General features: G+C 37.6%; 1 protein-coding gene and 2 long non-coding RNA genes across 4 annotated transcripts in view; 1 reads left to right on the top strand and 2 right to left on the bottom strand.

Moving 5' to 3' along the window:
* The window catches only part of LOC146483258 (CUB and peptidase domain-containing protein 1-like), a 35836-nt gene extending 18110 nt beyond the window's left edge, over positions 1 to 17726 (bottom strand). The window contains exons 1-3 of one of the 2 annotated variants that reach the window (XM_085106331.1): positions 17384 to 17726; positions 12792 to 13056; positions 11264 to 12430 (exon numbers count right to left, since the gene is read on the bottom strand). In XM_085106331.1, the coding sequence (XP_084962457.1) occupies positions 11961 to 12430; positions 12792 to 13056; positions 17384 to 17485 (837 nt within the window). In that variant the 5' untranslated portion in view covers positions 17486 to 17726 and the 3' untranslated portion in view covers positions 11264 to 11960. Of the gene's footprint in view, positions 1 to 11263; positions 12431 to 12791; positions 13057 to 17383 lie in introns of those variants that run through there. The other variant, XM_085106332.1, reaches the window with a different exon arrangement.
* LOC146483249 (uncharacterized) overlaps positions 1 to 26092 on the bottom strand; it is a 333500-nt gene that overhangs the window by 225524 nt on the left and 81884 nt on the right. The gene's annotated exons all lie outside the window — the stretch shown is intronic.
* LOC146483257 (uncharacterized) lies at positions 18226 to 23442 on the top strand. The gene is made up of 3 exons (XR_014863929.1): positions 18226 to 18540; positions 18676 to 18835; positions 21193 to 23442. It is a non-coding gene; the product is annotated as an uncharacterized LOC146483257 (long non-coding RNA).

Below are 26092 nucleotides of genomic sequence, written 5' to 3'. Positions count from 1 at the left end.
TCCAAGATAGTGGACATTTGGAGTGAGGCTTTATAGTTGCAGTCGAATCACTGAGATCTTTTACGTGATTGTGCTGTTTCGGGCTTATTGTCACACGTATTTATTTGCATGGTTAAAATTTAAATGTGGTAATTTTGGTCTAGCACGACTGAACGTTTGAATCGGACTTACAAGACGACAGCATGTCGTTCAGGAGCCGAGTCTTTTGCGACCACACTACGTGTTTGTTTGTTTTCGCAAGCAAAAGATAACCACACATTTCCTTACGAGTTTTTTTGGCCTAATTTTCTCAACTGCTTCATGCATGTGAAAAATTAACGAAAACAAAAATATACGAAAATGAAAGGCAGCAGCATTTAAAGTTTATTATTCACGAGTCCAGAGTCCAGGATTCAGATCACAATTTTACTTTCTTGAACACGAGGCATTTCCGGTCCAGGGTAAGTTGCGGGCTCACGTTTCTGATATTAAACCAGTCGCTAGGAGAATTCTGAAATTTTCCTCTCGAAATAGGACAGTTCTACACTTTCTTTTGTCAGAAAATGGCAGTGGAATCAAAGACCTTGTTATCCTCCAAAAGGTAGGTTTTATTTTGATTTTACCGACACGACTGACTGATTATATATTATCCGGAGCTTTTAGTCTCCATTGCTCATTATAAATACGTTGACTTCGTACCATCTTTATAATAGTTTTCTATCATGCTTGAATTATTTGTCGCCAATTAACCTAGATTCATGGCGATACGCCAGGTAACTTTTTGCATGTAAACCAGTCGCTAGGTATAAGGTAACACCATCAGTTTTTTGCAGCGCTGGTCGACAGATGTTTATATCATGAATTTGTGCTTCTACCGGCAGCGACCCGTACGGTTGTTAAAAAATTTGCTATGTACATATTAAACCTGGGTCAGACCCTGACCTATGGACTATCCTTATTTTATGTTTGCTTTGGTTAAAACAAATAATAAAGGGTGACAATATCATTAAGCCTTGGAGAAATCAAAATTTGAAAATCACAGAAGAATTGCTTACTTTCGAAGCATTCGTGGCCAGCGGTATAACTGAAAGGTGAACTTTGTGTATGGGGCAATTAATTATTCATGCTAAGGCACTGAAGTAGGTCTGTGTGACAAACATCCTGCATACTGCGAGGATCTGAATGTAGATGAGTGGCATATGTGAAAAAAATGAGATGTTATGTAGCTCAGTGATAGAGCATCCAAACTAGTGGTCGAAAGGTCATTGGTTCAGCTCCTGTTTGGAAAACTTGGATTTCTTTCCGAGTATGCCTGCATCACTGACTGAAAAATTCGTCACATAACATCTCTTTATTTTGCAATACTGCAATACTGGAGTCATCCGTCCAACAATGAAATGGGTAATCATTATTCATCAATAAATCAATAGCTTTATTGGAAACTAATGAATAAATTAATGAATAAATAATCCTTTAAATATTGTTTAATTTAATTTAATCAGAATGTGAAAGGCTAATCATTAAATTAATAAATAAATGCCAATTAGTTATTGTTCAATTAAATCAATGGATGAGCAACTAATCAATAAATCAATAGATTATAGTCTAGAACAATATGACAGCGTTTAAGGACTTTGAGAAGTGATATATCAAACACAGGGAAGACATATTCAACATTTCCACACTTGTATCACATAATAGGAACATTTTTTTGAGGAGGGAGGGGGTAGTAACTGTTGTTGTTTTTTTTTCTTTTGACAAATACCATTCTGGTGGCACGTTTTGAGCTCATCTACTTGGTGAAAAAGCGAAACAATAATTAAAGACAATATGGGGTGCTATGAAATATGTCACAAAGCAGTTTCTGAAAGTCTCTAAAGAGTCTCTAGGGCGAGACGAGACGCGGAGTCAGACTAGCCACGAACATTTCACAAGTATTTGACAATTTTTCAATTCTTTATTGTATAAAGCAGTAGTTATTCAGCCAAGCCTAAAAGAGGAGCTCCACAATTTCGTTTTTTTAATAGCATTTATAGAAGTCTACTTACCGTATGAACGTAACAACTCCTCATCATTTCTGCAGTTATATATATTTTTAGTGCATATGCAGCAAACCGCTCATCAACAATAACAATAACAATAACAATGTAACATACAGAGGGTAAAATTACTGAATGCTAATTTGTTTGACGGTGGGCATTTTTTCTCAATTTTCCTTTCACTGAGGGCAAAATTACTTGAACACAAGTTCTGTGTTTATTTTCATTTTACCGCAGAATGAGAAACGGTAAGATTTTTCGCAAATTGACAATACTAAGTTGATCCTTCAGCTGAGTACGCCTGTCGCATTGAGCACCTACCCACGGGTCACGTCCTGATGTTGCAACCCTTAGGCGGGGTGTAGTGGGGGGAGGGGGGCGTAACTCCTATCCGCCAGGTCAAACTACAAACCGTCAGGAAGCCGAACTAGACCATTTCTTATAAACAAAGATAAAGCAATAAAACAACGTGAAATCTACGTTAATTCATGTCTCTGTGTGCTGGGGGAGTGGTGAAAGGGAACATGGCAAAGATCGATACCTTACGCAATGGATGATCTCTCGTGGATTTAAAGTTTTTATCCGCAATTCAGATATATGACATTTCATGTATTTAATTATATTTATTGATCCTTCACGGATTTAGTTCGAATTCAAAAAATTACCAGCTCCTAGTTGGCTTGATTGGTCAATTGGTAGAGCAGTGCACCGTTCAAGCCTGATTTTTTTTTCAGGCTTTCTTTTCGTAACTACTTAATTTGGATCCGTAATTGTGATGATCTTCCATGCTACATTGACATCTTTCAACCGCAATTGAAATATATGATATTTTATATTCTTACTATTTGCTCATATTTATTGATCCTTCATGGGTTTAGTTCGGACTCAAACAATGACCAGCTCCCAGTTGGCTTGATAGCTAAATTGTTAGATCTCTGCACCGGCATCAGAGAGGTCATGGGTTTAAATCCCGTTCAAGCCTGAATTTTTTTCAGGCTTTCTTTTCGCAACTGCTTAAGTTGCGTACATAACTGCCATGAACTTCCATGTACTTAAATTTTTCACCCGGAGTTGAAATAAATGACGCCTAGAAACATTCAGGCGAACCTGTATATAACGGCCCTGTATTAAGCGGCCACCCTCTATTAAGCGGCCAGTTCTCAAAGTCCCGATTGTTCGCTGATACAAACGCTGCATTTGTTACCTGTATTAGGCGGCCACCTCTATTAAGCGGCCGTGGCCACCCTGTAGCAGTCCTATGTTTGTCTTTCTTTGCCGGTTATTTTTACCTGTATTAAGCGGCCACCCTTGAATAAAAACTAAGCCATATGTTATTTTATGCGGTATTTTATTGTGTTTAAAATGCGATCCAAGAAATAACATGTACAAAGCTACTGTAAGCTGATACTCAGCCGTTTAATATCGTCAGCGTTAACGCTTTTCAGATGTCCGCAATGTGTTGAAGTGCAGTACCATATCACGAACGCTAAAAAAAGTTTGTTTTGAATATGCTTCACTTTTTAGCAAGAAATTCCTCTTTATAGCAAAAAATTCCTCTTAAAGAGGAAGTTAAAGAGGAATTTCTTTCTAAAATTAAAATTAGCTTGTTCTTCAGCCATGTGACATTGAACATTGAGCGTAACAACTATGAAATGACGGAATGAGATATTTTGTTGTGAACTGTAAGTCATAGAAATAGGGCACTGTATACCGTGGAAGAGGACAATTTATTGCATAGTACTTTTACACAATGTTACGTATATTATACCGTTAAGTTACAAGTTGGCACTGAACTTTGTTTAAAGTATTGATCGCTTGAAAGAGTGTTGATTGTCCTATTGCTTCCTTGCACTGATGAAGCGTTTTTGTATGATTCGCCATTAACTGTATTGACATTAGACAACCCCCAGTGAGTATTTTTAGTGATCCTGTATTAAGCAGCCACCTGTATTAAGCGGCCAGTTCCTCAAGTCCCGAGGATGGCCGGTATATACAGGGCCGTTATATACAGGTTCGACTGTATTAGCGTTATACAGAGGTTTTCATTTCGACGTCGTAATATCAAAACCCAAGTGATCAATCTGTCCAATTCCAATGTCAATTAAAAAAAAGAGTGTAATGCACCAATCAGACCTCCAAACAAATATTTGTCACTGGTGCCAAGCGCGGGAAAACGCGTGCGAGCAAGTCACGCCTAGTGTTGGTTTTGTTTTCCATTGGTTGAGAAAATGGCGGGAGTTTTGCTAACCAATCATAGAGCATAATAGGGATAAACCAAATTAAAGGAATTACCTTCGATATTATACCTTGATAAATAAAATAACAATAAATCATCTTATTTAAGTGTCCATGTATTTAGCGCAGAGCACCAACTGGGGACACTTTCCAGATCGAATTTGAATTTAGAAATGTCGGTTTTTGAGGGGAGGTGAAAACCAGAGTACCCGGACTGAGAAATACCTCTCGGAGCAAGGATGAGAACCAACAACAAACTCAACCCACATATGACGCCGAGTCTGGGAATCGAACCCGGGCCACACTGGTGGGAGGCGAGTGCTCCCACCCCTGCGCCATCCCTCATTCGCACGAAAAAAAAAATGTTTGCAAAAGGTCGAACAACACGCTTTGAATAAAACGAGGTTGAATGTTTCTTATTTTTCGCAAAGTTTAAGTAACCGTTTCTGCAAACACAATTGTATATTTGTTAAAAGGATTTTACTGCTGGCGGACCTCTATCAAGCGGTCATTCTCGAGGGACTGTCGTCGCCTTTGTTGACCAAGAATAAGCTGTACAACAGCATCTACGCATCTCACTTACGCACATGTTTATTGTCTTGGTCTCTCACCTCCCTATTACGACTCTTGTTAGTGTAGAACCATCTCCCCCAAGGGTACCGACGAGTTTAAATGAAGCAATGATGCAAAGTCGTTCAAAGGTCCATTAGGCTGTCTACGTAGTCACCCTGTTTCGGTAGCACAAAACTACTCTGATTTTTTCCGTAAGCTCTGTTTAGGCCACCATATGGCTACTCGCAGCATTTTGTTAGATTAAGCTGGCAGTTCCTTTGTACCAATAAATATGCTTGGGTGGAGGAAGAGAATGTTGAGAAAGGTTTATTGCATGAGGAAGAACACACTGTAGAAACCGACCTTTGATGGCTCGAAGCGATGACCGTGAGATCCAAAGTTCGATGCGCACTAGACGACTGGTTCTCTACTATACAACTGTATTGCACTGTAATGATTAAATAAGCATACCCTTCACTTCGATATGTTCTGTTCTGAAATGATTTTATCCGCTCACGTACCAAAACCCCTCTTGGATGACAAAGAGGAAGCATTGTTTAGTCCCGAATCGAACTCATACCGCTTACAAGTTACACATTTCATTAAAAGGTATTAGACCCGCATTTTTAAATACGAGCCGTCAATTACACTAAGACGTCTTTAACTCTGAATATTTGTGCCTTTTTGGTGAATCCTATACAAATATCGCGAAAAAAAATACAGTTTGAAACTTAAGCAATCGCTAAACGTTAGGGTCTACTGGTCGGTGCTTATGTTTTTTTCTCCCACGAGAAAAAGGACCATTCATTTTGGTTCAAGAGTTGGTGGTTTCGCGCTAATGGTTTCTAGAAATCGCTTGTGTCATAGTCTGGGTATGCCATAGCCTCGAGCAGTGCACGAAAATTAGATCAAAGAGAAACTAAAGACCCATGCGGTTGTTTTATCATTAACGAACGCAGCTGGCACAGAAGTATCTTGTGAGTGTCGCCATTATGACTGCAAATTGAATTACAGAAGAAATTAGCGCGAAATTATTTGGTGGAAGAAACTGATGCCCTTATTGTGATTACTAAAAGTTATCAATCAAGGAGGCACTCACGCCAAAAGTATTACTCCCAATTGTTTTGTTTATTTGTAAATGAAACGCTGCAGTCGTTGAAAGGATCATGGAAATGAGCTCTTTGTAAAGACATTCACTAAAGGCTTTTTGGTGTGGCGTGGTTTACTTTTGTTTCAAGCTTCCTGTCGGTCCATTCACCCTTTGGCAAAACTTTTTCAGCCCTATTTCACACGCAAGAGAGCTCAGATTAAAATCTTTAGTAAGATGTCTATCCAAATATCCAATTTATGCATACAGTATTCGAAAAAAACAAAGAATATCACAGCTAACTGATCTTCAGAGAGGAGCTCAAGAGCTTTCATTTGGGTCGTCACATTTAAACATGTACGGAAAGGGTGTATACTTTGGAACAAGATAGGACATCTAATTACACTACTAAATAGCTGCTAATGTCTTTCACTTTAGGTATTTTTTTTGGAGGGGGGATGGAGGTGCTTAGAAGAGTATTCGTCTTCTTTGTAGCAGCCGGCGAAATCGGATTACAATTTTCCCTTATGTTCCTGCTTAGTTTGGCAGTCGATGATTGAATTCAATTATTAATATGATTTTAGTCCAATTGCGATAAAATCTGGGTGCTTCTGCGAGTGTCGAACGCGCGCACCAAAACAAAATTAACTGCCATTAGAAGTTTCGAAAATTAACAATTAGCCGTTATCAAAGCGTCTTAGTATATTTTAAAACGTGTTAAACATTCCTGGAGAATTTGAGCCACCTGCCAGTGGAATAAATACAGACACCAGTAATTTGTGAGCTTGACAATCATCAGGCATTCCTGAGGAATATATTTTAAAACTTTTCTACTTCTGTATCTAAACTTTCAGAGTTAACGGGTAAAGTTAGATAAACCGGCGATTTACTACTCAGCCCAAGGTGTTAATTGTGTTTGAGCTTCACTTCTTGACAGTTACACTTCTTGTATACTTATTTTGTATTTGCTTTAGAGTACGTAGCATTTTAATTAAAAAGTTTGAATATTCAATTTCAGCGTTCACAAAAACCTTTGTCTATTGACGCTGTTTTGTAAACCACGCGCTAAAGCAGATATCGAACTGGGTGTCGTTCTAATCTCCAGCTCAAATACTGTTGATATTGTCGAGAGCTGTGTTTTAGGAAAACTTCTAAACTTGAAGTACAATGTTTGCTAAACATTTTCAACAGAATAGAACCCTCTCTGCTAAACAAACAACAAACACAGCATAGAAATGAGAGCCGGGCTACTTATGTATTTAGTATGCATTGATCAATATCAAACAATCTATTCGCTCTTTACTTAGCGTGGAAAATTTTCGGTGTTGATTAAGCTTTTAGGCTAAGAGTTCTGTTCTTAATCAACTGAACAAAACCCATCTTGGGCTATTAAGTGTAATGTCCTGTAATGATAACTAAGGTAAAGAACTCAAACAATTCAGAACCAAATTAGCGCAGCGAGAGATCCAAAAACTCGACAATTATCTCAATAGTGTAGTTGCTACCAAAACATAACCCTGTAATTACACTGAGTAGCACGCACTTCAAGCAACGTTTAGACCAATAGCTGGACTAAACGATTTCTGCGGAAATAACTGCAATTACAAGTTATACTCGAGGCTTCCCCAAAGCCGCGGGAATGCGAGTGTAAACGACTGCTCCTCTAGAACTTTCCACGTGTGTGCTAAACGAAAACGGCGTAAACAAAGTTAAGATTATTGTTAAGCTGATCACGTAAATGGAATGGAAAACGCGTTGCTATTCTGGAGTTAACATCATTAATGCATTTGTTATTTGCCTAACAGCGTTCTACAATAGAGTCTAGAAAAGCTATTTACACAAAGGATTAGCAAAGCTACAAAGGCTCTTGGACAAAACAAACTTCCGAGTTTGTGAAAACAACCTCGCGCCTTTGTTTTGTAAATACATTTCGAAGCCCTCCATTAGAAACCATTGTTTGACAAAGCCAATTACCTATGACCCCGTAACTCCTGCTAATAAATGCCATTAACAGAGTCACTAAATGGAGTCAGGATTGTGGTTTTATTGCAAGGCTCAATTGCGTAAATAAACGTAACCCTGAACGACGAATTGAACAGATAGGGAATGACTCTGTAAATGTTGACAGAGTGCTCCAAAGCTCACACAATCGCGCTTTGTCAAAGCTGTCGAGTTGATTTTTTATCGTGCTCTTAATTAAGTCCGTGTATACGAATTGAAAACAAAGATTCCTGTCTTTTGAGACCATAACACGCAGTCGTCAACTCCACCCAAATATTAACGACATTTGCGCCTCAAAATTATCTTTAATGTCACCCTTGCGCAATTTAACCTATCAACACAAATTATCTTCAAATAACACTTTGGCCAATAAAATGTCAAATCAATCGCTTCCTGCCACTTTTGAGCCATTAAAGGATATTCTAAATTATCCTTCTGTCTGTTTTGATGGCTAATTATATGCGAAAATAAGTCTGGAAGGCCATTTAGCAATTAGTCCATTAAGTCGAAAGCAGAACAAAAACACAATATACATGTGATATATTAGCATATCTGAGACACCTGAGGGAAGAAGGAAAGGATTCGACTGCTTAAAAGTCTGGGCAAAATATTGATTTTTGTGCGGACAAAATTGCGCCTTCCACTCATTCAAAGCAGCAATTCGAAAAATTGAGTGTTTTTCGAGAGTGTAACAAGTCTAGTTATTTTTAAGTGTTGGTGAATAAAAGTTCCTGAGTGTTGTTATAGCGTGAGATCAAAGCTAGTGATAACAAAGCTGAACATGACAAACAAGAGAAGAGTTTGCAGGTGTTGGTGGAGATGAATTTATCTTAGGTTTCGGCGCGCGGAGATACGATATGAAAATCCTGACACTGCGCTTTAAATTGAAAGGAATAAAAAAATACTTTCAACCAAGAACCATCTCGAAACGCAATTCCTTGTTAACGGCTCGATTTTACATATATTGCCCTCCCGGTATATTTTGGATCTTATATTGTTCAGACTAATAAACTGGGCCTTTTTCTTTTCATTACTTAGCTTTCTTTCGTCACCCGTTCCTGGTAGAGAAGTAATGATTTTATCTTCACGATGTGTTCCATTTGGCGCCTAAATAAAGCTTTTATTTCACACACGAACCAATATCTTGTTATTCAAAGAGGCTCACTCTATTGTGGAAATAGCTACATTTATCTCGATACGCTTTTGTTGATATTAACGACAATTTTGTGCAATTAAGTCACTTCTTATGAAACAAGTATTCAAAACTAACGCATTGAGGTAGAATGGGCGATGTTTCAGCTATTCCTTTTACTACAAATTGTTGTTTGCAGATTTGCAAAGTGCATTAAAATTATTTTTTTTCCATTCTTTGTCAAGGGTATTCGAAGCGTTTCCTTTTGGAAAATAAAGAACCCTTGTTTTGTCAGCTATCTTTAATGTTCGGCTAGATCGTTAACACCTAAAATTAGGACATATTAGTATACATTCGGAATTTCTCACTTCAAGCTAGCAACATATTTTTTACATGACGTTTATCGTGTTTTATTTTACTCGGTTGGTTAAGAATTTTTTCTAAGGACTGTTCCTTCCTTCCGGCGTCTCTTAGAATTAGAAGTCGTCTTTTCTTAACACAGAATTTCTGAAATAATACTGAATATATAAATCTTAAATATTTACACGTAAATATAAAATGCAATACAGCTGTTTCTGAAAGATAGCTTTCCAATTGATCAAAATTTGCAAAAAGTTGTCAAATGCTGGTGATTAAAAAGTCGACAGGAGGGTAAAAATTATAGGTTTTCTGCCCCCAAACTATGTAAATTATAAGAACGATTTACCTAGGATTACTTTGAGTTCGCCTGAATGCACCAAGGCTTTCTGCGCGCTTTTTGCTCTAAGGCAGACCAAAATATGAAACCAGCCATAATCTCAGACTGAAAGTTCATTATGGCTTTAGTGTGCAAGTTTTGTCTCTTTTTTTTTTTCTTAACTAGACGCAAGGTCTCCTGCTGGTTCCCTCCTGCCGAGAGATTTCTTAAGACGTGCAAATTTAAACGTCACCTGCCCTTTCGTTGTGATCGATGGCTTTTACAAAACTATTATGTGGTGCTTAAAAGAGTTTAATATGCGTGTTTGCGGTCCTTAGTGCCTGAGATACGACCTACCGACTACTTTGTTTGAGCGTTAAATACTCGCCGCGCAGCTACCATTAAATTGTTCGCTGTGCATGAATACATTGCGGTATCGAGCGATTTTGAAAAATTCTGCCTTATAGATCGGTAAACACCATTGCAAATTTAAGGATTGTGTATAATGATTCGGAAAATGTAGTTCTCAGTTCGCCCTTGTTTGTCAAGCAAGCATCGTGAGCCGAGTTCAGACGTTTCTTTCCAATTATTGACTTAGTTTACGCCTTTTATTTACCTTTAGTAAATATAATAGACTAAGGAATCCGCTGAAAGGTAAACTTCCAAAATCAAGAATAACCTGTTAGCTTGTCAGTTACTCAAGAGACATATTGAACCGAAGAACCTTTTCAAATTTCTTCCAATAACCTAAAGGCAAGTTAATATATATTTATAAATATGTTATATAACAGTTGAAATGGAAAGTTTGTTAATTTTTTTTCAAACCTTCCTTTTAAAGGGTCATTAAATATTTATCCTTCGCCCGATACCAAAAGGTTTCAATGCCGACATTTTAAATATAACATTAAAAATTTGGGAACCATTAAAAACGTTTGGTGATAAAGCGGTCTGGTTACGCCCGAGCGGTAACACTCTTCGTATTTGGAATAATAGGCTGCTTTTTGTTCGGAGTCATTCACATGCATACAAGACACATATCCAACACAACAAACAATAACGCATACACAATAGATATCCAGTTGGTATTGAGAATATGTTGGTTTTGATAATGGGCCATACAACCTCATTGCCCAAAATGAACTTACTTACAAAATGTCCTTGACACCATCAAGTAAGGGCACATATTACACATTGTCCACTTTGGCCGATATTACTCTTGCGGCATAATCAGACGTTTCGAGTGCTCTAGAGTCTATGTATCGATGCCATCTCCTCGTCCTTGTGTCGTAAAATAATCACCGTCTCCGACCCAAGAAGTCGGAACAATGCACCGTATCATTGTGATGGCGATCTGTTTGTATAACACTCGAGGGAAGAACAATAAAAATATCTCTTTCAATCCACTGGCAAAAACAAGCGAGCAAAACACAAGGGCCATTTGAGGCTTGGCTCTGTACCTCCGTCGCACATGCCTTTCTTTGAAAGCATTGGTAATCATGAAACGTGCTGACTCTTTGAAAAATTAGAGGCGACACGAGAGAACTACATTAACATACAAAACCTCTTGTGACTGATAGCGGATCCTTTATTCAACTTAACAGATGCTTTGGCATCGCTAAATGTCATTGATACTCTCTTAAATAATAGATAACAGGAGATCTAAGCGGTAATTTCTCCCTTGCGTTTTTGCTTACGAATTGTTTAGATACGCACATTTTTCATAGGGCAGTCGGTGAATACAATTTGGCAATGTGCGACAACTGAAATTTCAAAGATTTTAAATGTTGCATTTAAAATGTACAGGAAAGATTGAATCAAACCGATCTCTTAAGGATGTAGAATTGTCAGACTGTTCGTCTTAGTGACATAAGAGCAATATCTACTCTCTCAAGTTTGACTGGCTCTGCGAAAACGTTTATCTACGTGTATCTATGTAGCTAAGAGAAGATAACCCAAGTGTAAAATGATTTGTCTCTAGGCTTAAACTGAATGCTACTACAGGCTGTCGCTTAACCTATGCTACAAATAAATTATATTTACAGTTTTAAATCTCTACAACCTTAACAAGATATTTTGGGGGGATTAACTTCTATTTATAGCGATATCTTTCTTCTTTAGACGGCTTAGTGAGGAATGGTCGAAACTGGTACAACTTAACTGGCGAGCGCGTGCTTGCACAACGTTCTGTACATTCTGCTTTATACAACGTTTTATAGAGCTGGGTGTATAGTACTTTCCAAGTCGTTTCTCACGATACTATCACATTCTTTGACAACGCTCTGAGAGAAAAGGCGATTTAATTCCATGACTTGCGATACTGCACCACTGTGTAGAAATCACTGGCTTATTGCTTCCCATAACCGGAATGTTAGTCGTATCTGGATCATGGCTTCCCGTCGAATTAGACTCCGTGCTCGACCAAGCTCCAGCGGATGAGTCATTTGGCAATCCCGGTCCGCTCTCAGTTTTGATCGCACCATCGCTTGAGTTGTTGTCTTCGCTTCCCTTCACGTTTTTCTTAAATTTGGATCTTCTGTTCTGGAACCAGATTTTCACTTGGGTTTGTGTCAGGCCAAGACGCGCGGCTAAATCAGCACGCTCGGGAAGGGCGAGATACTGAGTCTTCTGGAAACGTTTCTGAAGTTCTCGAAGCTGGAAACTTGAGTAGATGGTTCGCGGCTTTCGAATCTTTTTCCCTTTTCCGTTAAGTCTTGGCTCGTCTTTTAACTCTGCAATGATAACGCATTAAAGTAGGTTAATTTCTTTTCAAACAGAAGCACGTTTAAGAAAGCGGCTTAAAGTGATGTTTAAATTATATCATTTCCTCCTTCAACTTATCGCACAAAAGGCCATGAAATATTTTAACAGTTCATTTGAGACTAATTTTGCTGCCATTTCACAATACAGTTTAGCACTTCGAGGTTATTTTACAAGTTTAAGCGAGTCCGCTAAATCCACTAATTTCTAACAACTACGTCGGTGACAAGAGAATTAGCGCGCTTAAGACTATTTCCGAATCTTGTTTAGTTAGAAATGGCTAGATTGCAGCGTGAACGGGAATTAAGAGAAAAGATTTAGCGGTCGGCTTACCGTCATGAGGCGTATCGTGAGGAGCTGCAAAAGCTTGCAAAGGTGGTGATAAGTAGGCATGGTGTGAAAGCGGATGATGGTTCAAAACTGGTGCCATCGGAAAGGAATTTCTGGCGTTGCAGGCGAGAGAGTAATCTTGGCTTGATGGAGGGTGATGATAGTACCGCATCGCTGTATAAGGGTTGTAGTTCGGAGGCACGGAGTTGTAACTAGAGTAACTGTGCTGTGATGAAGGCAACTCCATGAAGGCAGACTTGCAAGTAGCCTGAGGATCAAAGTAGTCGGATTGGAAGTTGAGGTTCATTTAGCTGTGCTATCCGAAGAACGACTCAATTATAAGAGCCCCGCGCTTGTAGATGTGCAAATTGACAAGTCGCTGATGAGAACCTCGATATGAGACACAAACATCCACCTGAGTGGCTCTGCGGCAAACAAAACTCGGGGTCCACGCGTGCTCTGGTTAATATGTATGTTTGCGAAAAGCGTAGTCGCGCAAGAATGGCTTATGCAAATCTAATTGGCTGTTATGATAATATGACTCTAATTACATTGTATTTTATCTTCTAAATAGCTTTCACGCACAACAAAGGCAGCTGCTGTCTTTATCATGGCTGTATAATTTGCCATTGTTGACGAGACTCGGTAAACAGAGGTAACTGACCTTACGGGTCGTGAATATTTTTTTAAACGTTTTGTCGAATCGAACGGCATGTATCTTGAAAAGCGTTTTGCAAATCGTCAATATTTCTCTTCAAAAGTGGCGCAGCTAAATTAATCTTTTTCGCAAGCGACATTCATCCAGCCCTTCTTTGGTCGCAGGATCATTAACACATGTTGTTTAATTGAAGCTAAGTGCTTTTTTCATTAGTCGCCCATAGAAATGTCCGCTTCAAGACATTGAGCGGGAAATTTGATGACCCTCCCTGCTCAAAAAAGACGAAGACACAGTCGGATTGGTACAGAACCAGTTTTTAATTGCGAGTGCAATTTCTACTGACTGACGCCAGAACGTCAAAGCTGCTGAACAATTTGCACACTAGAACTGCCAAATTGCTCCTTATTCAAAAGCACAAACAATGAAATCCACAAACCGTTGTCTTCTGCGGAGTAATTACTTTAAACGTTGATAGAAAACGAAGTGTAGAAAACAACGCCGAGCAATTTAGCGGTGCCCTTTAACTGGAACAATAATGTATCATTACGTGCAAATGCGTTGTTTCTTAAGTGCTTGAAAATTAAAACTGCTTTAGGTTTTTCGTGTGAGGCCAGCTCCTTTGCGCAGAACTTCACGCTCGCTCGAACGGAAAGCGCAGTGCGGTTAGGCAAGCTACACCGGTGGCCTGTTAGGTCAATACAATGAATTAAACTCTATACCGTATGAAAAGTCGGATTAAGCCCTCTTCTGTCCCACTGCGCTTTAAGCCTCCACGGCTGTTTAATTCGCTCTTGTTGTGAAATAATTATCCAGTGGTGAGAACTATATTTTTGTAAAGAAGGAGAAGACTAAATGTAAAAAGAAAAAAAAGGAAAATCAAAATGACAAAACGAGACCATCTTGAGCACAAGCTCTCAACTCTATTAAGGACAGCTTAGGATTCTCGGCTAACTTTTCGTTTAACAGACGGTGTCATGTGTGATCTACGATAGGCCTTTTTTATTTTTTGGGATTGCTTGTATTTTCCCGATTTTATTTCGATTTGCTTAGAAATGTGCATAAAAAATAAAAATAGTCGTAATTTACCACGGAAGAGAGTATTGTTTTTGACATTATGAAAAGTTTAATAATTTTTGTCCCTACGTGGCCTGCTAAATTGTCCCTTGATATCTCATTTGATTCGTGATCAGCTTATTATGCACTGGCCATATGGATTTTAACAGCTTTTAAGGAACGACTTGTCGTTCGGTTGTAGCTGTGTTAAACTCATAAACAGCCATATGACAATTGTCAACTATTTTCCCTTGTCATTTGACACTGATGTCTGTCCGTTAACCTTACGGACCGGCTGCAAATAACTCAGATTCATTATCAGATCGTAAGCAAATGCATACATGATAGAAAGCTTCAGGTCACGAACAAATAAACTCGTGATATTTCGAGTAAAAAAGCGTTCTAGAAAATAACAAATAGTTCACTTCACGCCATCTGTTAAAGCCAGAACTAAGAAACCCACAGACTTTGCTTGCTTTGTTGCTGTAGTTGAAATTCATAAAACGACACCAGGTACAATATGGTATGCCCCACGCTTTACACGAGAAAATTACGCAACAGAAAAGCTTAGACGCGTGATAAGATGACAAGGTGACAAAATCTGAAACGATCAACCATGCCTGACATAGTAATTCCACAACTTCTCGGGTTTCAGTTGTTCTTTTGTTTGGGAAAAGTGTATAGCTTATAAACTTAATAGCTCTCGTACTTCCTTTTTATAATGGTAATGACTTTCAGCGATATTTTGGCGATGTTCCCTTCTTCTATATTGAGCACCCGTAACTGACACCCGGTTGACATATTTGAAAGAAAGAAAGAAATGAAAGACCTACTGCAGACAAGTTTCATGTCAGCTATGGCAAATAAACCAGGCAAATGAATGTCTCCAAGTTAAACAAAGTGTTCATAAAAAGGCGTTGAGTATACAAAGCTATAATTATGGACAGCTTTGCGCTTTGAGAAATGAAAATACCTTGAGCAATATGGTGGGCGTATGATAGGCGAGATTGAAGGTTGTTGGTACTGCTTTTCAATAGTAATTTCTAGAGAATGCAGAATTAATATTATTTCAAGAAATGCGGCACTGCCATTTAACAACACCGAAGAGCAAAAGAAAATGTAAAATTTGTACTGTATAGCGAGTTATATTATGGATTTGTTAAACGTGTGACGTAGGGAACAATACCAGAAGATATTTGTATGTACAAAGACTCAAAACAAAAGATCATCTACGAATCACAAGGGTCGAAATTGTCCCCTTGCAAGACAACAATTGAAAGTGAAGCAACAAGAAATAAATTGATTTTTCTAACTTAAACACCATTAAATAAAAAAAGGTCTCGAAACAGCTTCAATGTTAAAACTTTGAACAGCATTCCGAACTAAAGCGATGTTCGAGAAGGGCCGAACAAGAACTTTTTATCCAATTTTTCATGGAAGGTTACATTAAAGTAATATCTGAGTTTTATGGTTTTTACTAAGCGAGACAATAGTTAAATTTCTGAGACAACTGTACCATTGTCCCTGAACTGCATTGTTCTTGGAGCAATAAAATTGCAAATAAAGATCAAATATGTCGTGATAAAGGAGAAAAATGCTCTCTACTATATAAATTTTTCGTTTTTATAGGGTAATCCATCGGGAAGTTGCCGTATATTATCGTGGTTAGAGATGACGCTTAAAATACTTTGTCAACAAAATAGCTCGCCCCCTGTATATTCAGGACCCAACGTACGCTCGAGTTGCTCGGAATAGTTCATGGAGTTAACCTGACTGTTTTAAAGCCAAATAATTTTATTCACCAAAACGTTTCGTTGAAATGTAAGTTCAAGGTTAAACACAACATATTAATCACTATTTCCGGTGCCGCTGTAGCATGTGGCTCTGTCCATAACGTGATTTTAGCTGTACTGTGGATGAAATCCATCCCACAATCGTGGGAACCGAAACTATTTGAATAAAAGCTAATGAACAGTACCTTTAGTTTCTTATGGTGATATCTATTCTTTCGTACAACGTGGCTTTTACTTTCGAATCTTAAAGTGAAATCCTTTAAGTGTGATTATTAGTTAATCTGCTAGAAACTGCCTTTTGTTTCGATATTTGGGTTTTTGTCGTCTCGGTAATGAGAACATCAATGAGTAGCGGCCCATTTTGTTTAAGGTTGAACACATCTGAAGACCTTAAAGTTTAACTATGGAGCAGCAGTTTCTTTTAGCACCGTTTTATTACGCAGTTCAAGGCGAATGTAACTTTTGACTTAGTGGATAAAATCCTAAAGCTTGACTTAATTCAAATGATAGCTATTGAGCGGTACTTTCTTGTGTCACTCGCTATGTTGCTGTACAAGGTGATACTAACGGTTGTGAGTAGGAGGGCGAAATCCTAAAGTTTGAACGTTTAAATGAAAACTATTAAGCAGTACTTTCCAGTGTTACCGGTTGTTATGTTGGTCAAGGGGTTCTAACTTTTGAGTAGGTGGATGAGATCCCAAAGTGTGACCATTCAAATGAAGCCCCTTCAATACAGTGTTGATTCGAAGACCTTCATTTGAATGAGCACACTTACCTTGTGAGCTTTCCGGTTTCGCAATAATTTGAAACAATTTTGAGAATTTTGTCTGGCTTTCAACATTCTATCACTTAAGAGCGCGATGGATGGCTGAAAGAGGAAAAGGCCTTACTCTGTTTAGCTAACATAACTCAAATATGCAATTCTAATGCCTTCACAAGATCCTCGTATATTTCGTAGCTTAACCAGCTCAATTGATACGCAATCTGTTTCTCAGCATTGCATTAAGGATTATATTTAGCAAGCTGTCTGAATTTGACCTTGCAGGCCTTATGTGACTACATCATACTGGAAATACTTTGAATTCACCAACCTCTTCATAGATGATGTACGTAGTAAACATAGATTTCTCAGCGGATCTGAGATCCAGCTCGGAAGCGGAAGTTGGTTGCAGCATTTGAAAAGCTGTGGTCATTGCGACGCTACGGTATAAATTCGTGTTCCTCGGTTTGTTTCCATTTTGGCTGGATTTCACGAACTGTGTAAAACCGTAGTGGCCAATTTATGCTCTCTTAAAAAAATCGAAAAAACTGAGTGGCTATGAATGACATTGTGAATGTGGTAACAGCGCTATATAGCTCGATTCCGCTCAGATAACAATAAATTACCAACGCTAAATACTCAAACTTGAACAATTTTCCCGTTGCAAAACGTTTTTCAATATTTTAAAGGCGAAAATTTGAAGCGTTTTTGGCGCAGAAGTTGTCCAAAATTGCATTTAAGTCTAACAATTTTTAGAAAAGTAGAGCAAGCTGAATGGTGATAAGGAAGCCAGATACAACGATCACAAAAATTATTGGGCAGTTCACGCTTTGTAAAATGTTCAAGTACTTTTGTTATTGTTTCTTTATAAATATATTAACCTTGCTCTTTCCTCAAAGCAAAATATTGGCAAGCTGGCTTAGCTCTGTTTATGATAATTGCATCCCATCTTTTCATGGCACTTTGGGAGAAACGTTTTGGAAGTCAATTAACACTCTCATTTCGAATCGACATTTCAAACTTTGCTGTAAGCGGTAAGGTAATTACGTGTCTTATTTTAGTGATAATTTTCAAAAGGTACACGAAACAGAAATTAAACAACAGATGGTAGACAAATTTCAGGCCGAAGAGTAATTATTGAAAAAATTTGAATTTTGTTCAATTTCCGTCAGTACAACCTCCACAATTTTTGTTTCGATCAGCACATGATATTTATAATAGTGCAATTTTTGAGGGTTTGAGTTTTATTATAGATTGGTTTTGCATTCAAAAGATCGTGCTTTTTCCTTTAGTCGCGGCCAAAATCGTTCGTGTAAAAATTTACAACTTTACCTTATTGTTTTAATATTATATCACAATATGGCTAATAGGCGTTGGTTTCCGCAGTATTTCACCAGAAGGAGCGTGGAAAAAACTTTTTCCAAATAACAGGTCTACAAATTATAAAGGTGGCCTAAGATATTCTAGGCAGCGAATCCGCTAGATTTGGTGAGTAGTTTTCAATTGTGGTATTTAAAAAAAAAACTATCTTTATTATTAAAAACTGTTTGCTCGAGAGAAAAGCTTCAGCACGGGGAAGTTCAGTAAATTTCAATTCATTTCCATCATTTGATTCGTTCCTAGTGTTTTAAGCGTTGCGGGAGACGTTGAGTTCGTTTGGAAGTTTATATTTCTACAAATGTTTATGGCACTAACACTAGTGGAAAGACATCGTACGGTATTTTAGCATTGAAACAACACCGGGAGAAAAATAACATCGATCGTCACCAGTGGACTTCTGACGGTACGGCGGAAATTAAAGAAAAATAGTGATAGACGAATAGTTAAATAAAATACTCTTGCCACTGAATGTTTTGAAGTTTGAGTATTTTTCTTGAAGTGATAGGATGTAAAGAAGTTTTCCATCTAATTGTTAGTACACTAAATTTTATTTATTCAGTAGAATCTCGATGCCTTGAATCTCCCAAAAACTCGACGTAAATGCGGTTTTCCCATGCTTTACTCCATTTCAGAATTTAAGCCTCTATAACCCCAATGTAATTTCCATTGTATTTCCATAGCAGGTCAGGGTGTCAATATTCTACTCAGATCTGCGTAATAAATGTTCATTTTAAATGCATCAGAATCGAATTTAAGGAAGTAAGGAATCGACTTTGTGTAACAGATCGTTAATTTACAGGCTACGGAAAAGTTTGCAGGCGCGTAACGGTACATAGAGATACTTCGAGGCAGTTTCCTTAGTCTACTTTTTGCCCGCTATCTAGTTTTAATACTAATTGTGAGAATTTCTAAATGAATTTTGGTTTCTGGACTACGCTTCGCTAATATTGAAACGAAGCAGTTAATGTGTGCTCAGCTAAACTACTCTGAATTGTGGAACTTAGACCGGAGCTTTATTGCCCGCTGGAAAGCTAGAGTACTACCCAAGGGTTTCTGATGCATTCCACAGAATACAAACCTTGTCACACAGCCACGATCTCAGTTTTAAAATTTTTCGAGTGAAAAGTCTTTATTTTAAACGGTTCAATCTATGGGCCTGGATTGTGTCCTTTCCATTCAAGATCTGGAACTTATCTATGGACCATGGCTAAAGAGGATTCATGTTGTGGACAATCAACGTAAATTTGCAAATTTTGCTTTGAGAAAAAAAGAAAACTGGAAAATAAGGGCACATCAGACTGCTTTCAAATCAGATTTAACACTCGCAAACGCAATAAATAAGTATACTTTGGAAGTGAAATGAATGAAATTCATATGTTTGAACTGTGGATGGAAGAATTAATGAGTGAGATGTATTGTGACGGCAACTTCATAAAACCTTTTTGTCTATCACTTGTTCTTGTTGTTATCTATATGGTTTATATGATAAATTTGGCTCCAGATCTACATTTCGGAGTAATGATATAGTCTACATTAAAATGACTTAATGGTAAGATCATGATTGTGTAGTTCAGTAGGTAGTTCTTTCGTTAGCTTGTCTATTTCTTGTACAGCGGTGCACCAACACTTCATCTTTTCGTTACTCAAAAACCACGCGCATACACTAAAAAATTTTACTCGATTATTGTAACTCGTTGGAGTCCAATACTGATCTGCATGCATAGCAGAACTTAATTAAGCAATATGTTTTTAGTAGTTGAAATCATTGTTAAGTATTTTTACTCTTTTTGTACGACTACATCCCGTGGAATGGTGTATAAAGTTTCCGACCAATTCTAGCATTAGGGACATTAAGCAGCTCCGAGGCGACGGCGGCAACGAGAACATCACTAAAACAATAGTTTTGATTGCAAAACACTGGCTCTACACGTGCGTTACACACTTCTGTACATTTCTATGTCATCCACTGCACTGAACGACAATGTGAAATGACCAAATTCAAGGTTTCAGTTTATTGTTTTTGCCATAAGTCATACAAATGCAAAAAAAAAAAAAAAAAAATTGTTTAAGCACTAATGGCGAGGAAGCCTAAGGGAAGCCACCGGGCTTATAAGGAGTGGGCTCCCTCAGTTAAGGTTTTAATGGAGAACGTGAACACACGAGGGTGAATGTTAGTTATCTTTCTGAACTTGTAAGCCGCCCTACGAATTTATCTCGTGCATAGTTCGGTCGCATTACCAAATTAAATGAATTGGAATTATCAGAAGTTAGTTTTGCAGTTTTAGCTGACGCTTTCAATAGCGCCGTCGTCCTCGCTACTCAAGGTCCCTAATATAGAGCCCAGTTCATCGGCTAGGGACATAAGGTTTGTCTTCGCATGAGGTGTAGCTAAATATTGCATAAGCACATCTCAGACAATGTCTTTTAAACTGAAATAATTTGTGTCATTTTTTTGCCTTTCTCTACTTCCTACATAAGCACATTCAGCGAATTTGATTGAAGCTACAAAGATTAACTTGAAGACTCTTTCGAGTAATATTAACCTCAGTCCATTTTTGCCCTGTTTGTACCAAGACAACCTGAAAAAACAGTCGTATACAGTTACAACTTAGATTCAGCTCTTTCGAACTGAATATGAAGGTCAGGGCATGTGTTCTAGCCCTTTATGTGAATCAAACATTGTTCTACCCTTGTACGTAAAACAATTAATGCGTGTTTTAATTTTAAATGACTGTGCTCTTTTATAGCTTTTTTTTACAGAACACATCATAATGCGTAGTTGAGGAAATGGGCCAAACACTGAGTAAAGACCATGTGGCTATAATCGGCTTATCTTCATCCGAGGATACACATCGGTAGACAAAGTGTTTGTAATTGTGCTACATGTTTTTTCCTTAACACATCCCTTGGCACGGTCATATCAAATAACAATGAACCTGGTTAATTTTCAGCTTTAATATTTCGAGGTAGACATACGTTAAATATTGACTTTACTTTTGTAGGAAAGCGACAAATGCCCTCCTTGCTAGGCAGAATAACAATATTAAACACACCTACTACCCAGCGGACGATTTCGAACATTAAGCAGTAAGATCTGCTCGCTGGCTGATCTCGGAAACAAACTCGTTTCTTATGGATCTTTTTGTACAATGATGTATAATTTATTTTTTATTTCTTAAAATCACACTGTTTGCACTTCTCTTTCTAGTCCCAAGGGACGACTGTATTTTAGAGGCCTCGAACGGGTATATCAGTCAACAAAGCAACTGAAGATCAATACAAGGATAGCGTTTTAAACCATCGCAAAATTTCATCGACATTGTTTAGTATCATTACATACTGCAAATCTATAATGTAGTTGCACTTTCGAAGGAAAATGTTCGTTGCGCTGAATTGAACAGTGTTAATACTAGTATTGTTTAAATTGTTTGTCTTCCTTCCAAATTATACTGGTTGAACTGAAAATGTACTGTAATGTATTAGTAAAAGATCCCGGATGAGAAAGTAAAATCACCTTTTTGTGTATAACGTGAACGATCTTCAGATAAACAAATTACCAGTTATTTGACAAAAGAAAGACTTCCTTCTTCTATCGTTTTCTTCATGCGTTCACTCCAAGGATAAGAGTTTGAAAACCTTCAGTAATTCGACACTAAACCAGGATTATTTTAAACCTTGTCAAATGCGTAACCCGCTCTGTGTACCCTTTAGAAACAAAATCACACTTCATTTTTTGTTACCTTTTTTTCGAAAGATTGACTCTGTATAGAAATTTGCGATTATGGACAATCCCAATAAATTTTGACAAGAACACATAAAGGACTTAAAAACATCTTTAAAACGTTTGGCTAATGTTTAAACAAATGTTTTAAATCCGGCGCCATATCAGGATAATTAAGGTATGCCTCAGACAGCGGGTATATCTTTCGTTCAAATAACCCGCAAACTTTGAGCTGTTGTAAATTTGTTATCCTCAGGCTGAAAAGTGAAAGCGCCCTGCACAACCAACATTAACCACAGGAAAATATTGCTGTAAAGATCATGTTTATTTGAATGATAACACAAACTGGTTTTAAGATTTCATCGACAGACTGAAAGTCACAACCGTATTATATGGTATAATAAACAACATCAAAACTTTGGCATATCATCGCCAGACTCAGCAGAATGATAAAATGTTAGTGGCATAAAGCGGGGTTTGTGAGTGAAACGGCTAAGCAATGTCGCTTATTCAGTTTGAACAATAAAGCATTCGAAAACGTATTTTTCTGCGTTAGAAAAACTCATGTAAAATTGCTTAGTGTGTTGTTCATGTTTTGATCACGCAGGTACCCGGATAATCGGTCAGCTCTTCAGTTAGCTCTTTGAGTGATCATCAGTGTAAATAACTGTTAATCTGTTTGGTATTCCTGCTTACAAGAACAACGGTGAAATATTTCACAGCGTCAACGCTTAAATTTGGGATACAAAGGCTGAAAATTCCGATTACGTTGTTTAATACTGAAATGTATTTTTAATTTTTTAATTTTCTTTGTTTTCGAAGCCCTTTTCCTATTCAAAAAAACCAGCCTTTGGCTGGCTATAATTGTTGTCCATTTGAATGATTTCAAGGAAGTAGAGACGAGAGATATAAATTTCTTTGGAGAGATACGTGGCGATGGAACAGGGCTCTCTTGCGCAATATTGTGGATATTATTTTTGAAAACTAAGAAGAATAACGAGTAACTTGAGGATGTTAAATCATGAATGGGCCCGATTCATCTGCGCGACTTTTATTTCCACGGGTCATACTCCAAAAAAAAAAACCAGTTACCAACATGAAATTATTCAATTAAGATCACAAACTGGCGCCAGTGAGCCCCTTTAAAAATTGGATAAACGTTTTCGCAGTAAAACAATGGAACATTCTGCCGCAGACGAGAAGTCAAAAATCGACATTTTGGTTTTCATAACATTATTCCTTGACAATATTGAAAAACAAAAAATGAAACAGAATAACGTCTCTTGTTTTTTGGTTTTTAGAAAAATGTAGGATGTTCCGAAGCATATTGTTTAACTGAAACTAATAATAATAAACAGCCAAATAACAAGAACACAAGAAGTGATGTGAGCAAGAAGAATGGCATGAGTCATAATATGAGCCAACTTTCTCTTTGTAAGTAATAACTTTAATTAGCTGGTTATAAAAAGAACGATCTAAGTTGCTCACATGCTGTGATGCAACTGAAGCTTATTCAATATTACATAAAAGGTTTTGTGTTATCCGCGCAAAAGGAAAAATACATCGATTAACCCGAGGCAAAATGTATTGGGTTTTTGTTTTGTAAAACAGGGATGAATAAAGTAAAAAGCGAAAACAAAATTCAATGCCAAACGTTTTTTGTTTTACTCCGGTTAACATTAAAGTAAAAATAACTAGTAGATTGGTAAAAAGCATGAAAGCGTAAGGCCACTTCATTCAAGAATTACATAAAATATGATTTTTTTTAAAAATGTTGTCAGTTTATGGTTTCATGGCATAACTGGAGATTTAACTGTTGGATTGAATCGGTTACAACTGGATTCAAAAGCATTTTCCAAGTTGTGCAGTTGACGCCACTTCCGCTTTTAGAGCTTTAAAAGTTATTATATTATCATTACTGAACAGTTCCCAAACAAGAACAAGCCGAATTTCCTCGACGACGACGCCGAAACCTGCTGTCGTGCACGTCTGTGTAAATGCGCAACGGTAAAACGGTTATTTTTCAGAAACGGTTTAAAGGTTTGAATTTATCTGAGGGGAAGACTTCGTGTACGACATTTTATTTCCATTCATGGATGAAATATTAGCGGGAACTGCGCAATAATTTTGGCCTGACCCCCAGATAAGAGAACATTGGGTTTGTTAAGCCAAGGCTGTTCCGAGAGCCCAAGCGAAAGAGAAAAGAAAAAGATTAACCTTATGCAAAGTACATTAGTATTTTGATCTTCTTTTTATGTAACTGTTCGACTTAAAGTAATGTAAGTTCATCGTTGATCATGATATCCTAGAAACGGCGCCAAAACTACTGGTTTGTCCAATAATAAACACAGACCCAGACATTTAAATAACTGCACCTGTTTGTTAATTTCTTGGTTATTCAAAAGACGTTATACAACCGCTTTCTTTATATTAGACATTGGTCGCCCTTATAGGACCTCCCGTGGTGACATGGGTTTTTATTTCTATTCGGCAAGTGAGTCAGGTGCTAGTTTTACTGTGTTATGAAATTCCGACTAATATCTCCAGGCCTTGGGTCAAAGAGGATTTTCTATTAAAAAAAATGTCACTTTTAACTAACGACTAACGCAAATTGTCTAAGTTTGCGAGTAACAGGCTAGGTTTTCGTTTCAACTCAGTTATGTAACTGAATATTTCTTTCTTCAGTCACGTGGGAATTAGTGTTTAATGTTCCTTCTTCTATTTCTTTCTTAGTTGTATTTAAAGCGGTAATAGGACTTCTTTGTAGAAAATATATTTGTTATTTAAATGTTCCAAAATATGAAAAATCGTTAAAAAAAATACGTCCTGTTCAAAATCAATTAGTATTTGAACATTAAAGTGTAACTTATAGATCAGGTTGCATTCAAGAAAACAAGAGGAAAGGCGAGTACGGAAAATCTAGAACCAGAGATAAAACGAACGTGGGTACAAACATGCGATCAGTTACAACAATACAAAATGACCCGGTTTTTACCTTTGAGTATTTTCTTTGCAATCGTTATTACGTCTTTGTTTGAGAAATTGAACAATATACCGTCGTCTTCTGTCTTACTGTGCGTCTGTTGTTAAGTGTAAGCAAAACCTTCAATGAGGAAAGTTACTAAAGGAGGATCTGAGCGCCGGTTTCTGTACTTGTTACTTCCGTTTTCAGCCCAACCTTGCGAATCCCGGCCTCACTCAGCACCAGTATTCAAAGAAAACGTTTCTCGGGATGAAGTAGTGCTAGACTTGAAATCAGCCTCAGTTGAAGCTGATAGGAGTCTATTGTAGCATTAAGAAATTAGTCCGACCGATCACGACTTAACCTTCCATTAATCTTTTCTTGGCATTGCCGAACCTCAGCAAAGTGAACAACAACGAGAACGCCACAAAACAGCAGGTTTAATGAGAAAAACAATCGCTCTGCACGTGCGCCATGAATTTCGGTACATTTCCTAGCTGGCAGTCGCCTACAAAGAAGCAGCGTAATGTTACCAAATTCAAGGTTTTATAGAGAACGTGACCACGACGATGAATTGTTCATTCTCTTGCGTAACTTGAATGCCGTTCCTATGAATTTGTGAATTATTCGGCCACATTCTATGTTACTAGTTAAGCGAGATGGAATCAGCGTGAAGTAGCTCAATGACTTGACAACTTCATTGACTTTGTCGTGCGTGGTTCAGTTGATTTGTTTGGACAAAATGGGACTTTTAGTCTTTTCTTTAGACAACACTGCATGTCGTGCGTTTAATCGAGCTCGAAATGTTGCTTCTCGTTACTTATTACAATTTATGTCCTCAACGTTTACTTGAGGCAATATATTTTTGTCTTTTTCCTCGTCGCCCGAAATAATAACTACAAAAACGAAGTTGGTAATTTAGCGAAGTTTAAGGGAAAATATTTTAGGCCTATACGAATATTGCGCTTTGACTTTAT

Source organism: Pavona decussata, unplaced genomic scaffold (assembly GCF_977016875.1).
Source record: "Pavona decussata unplaced genomic scaffold, jaPavDecu1.1 SCAFFOLD_40, whole genome shotgun sequence".
Lineage (NCBI taxonomy): Eukaryota > Metazoa > Cnidaria > Anthozoa > Scleractinia > Agariciidae > Pavona > Pavona decussata.
The sequence above is the reverse complement of the archived record's forward strand: the minus strand, read 5'-3'. Positions and strand labels throughout refer to the sequence as shown.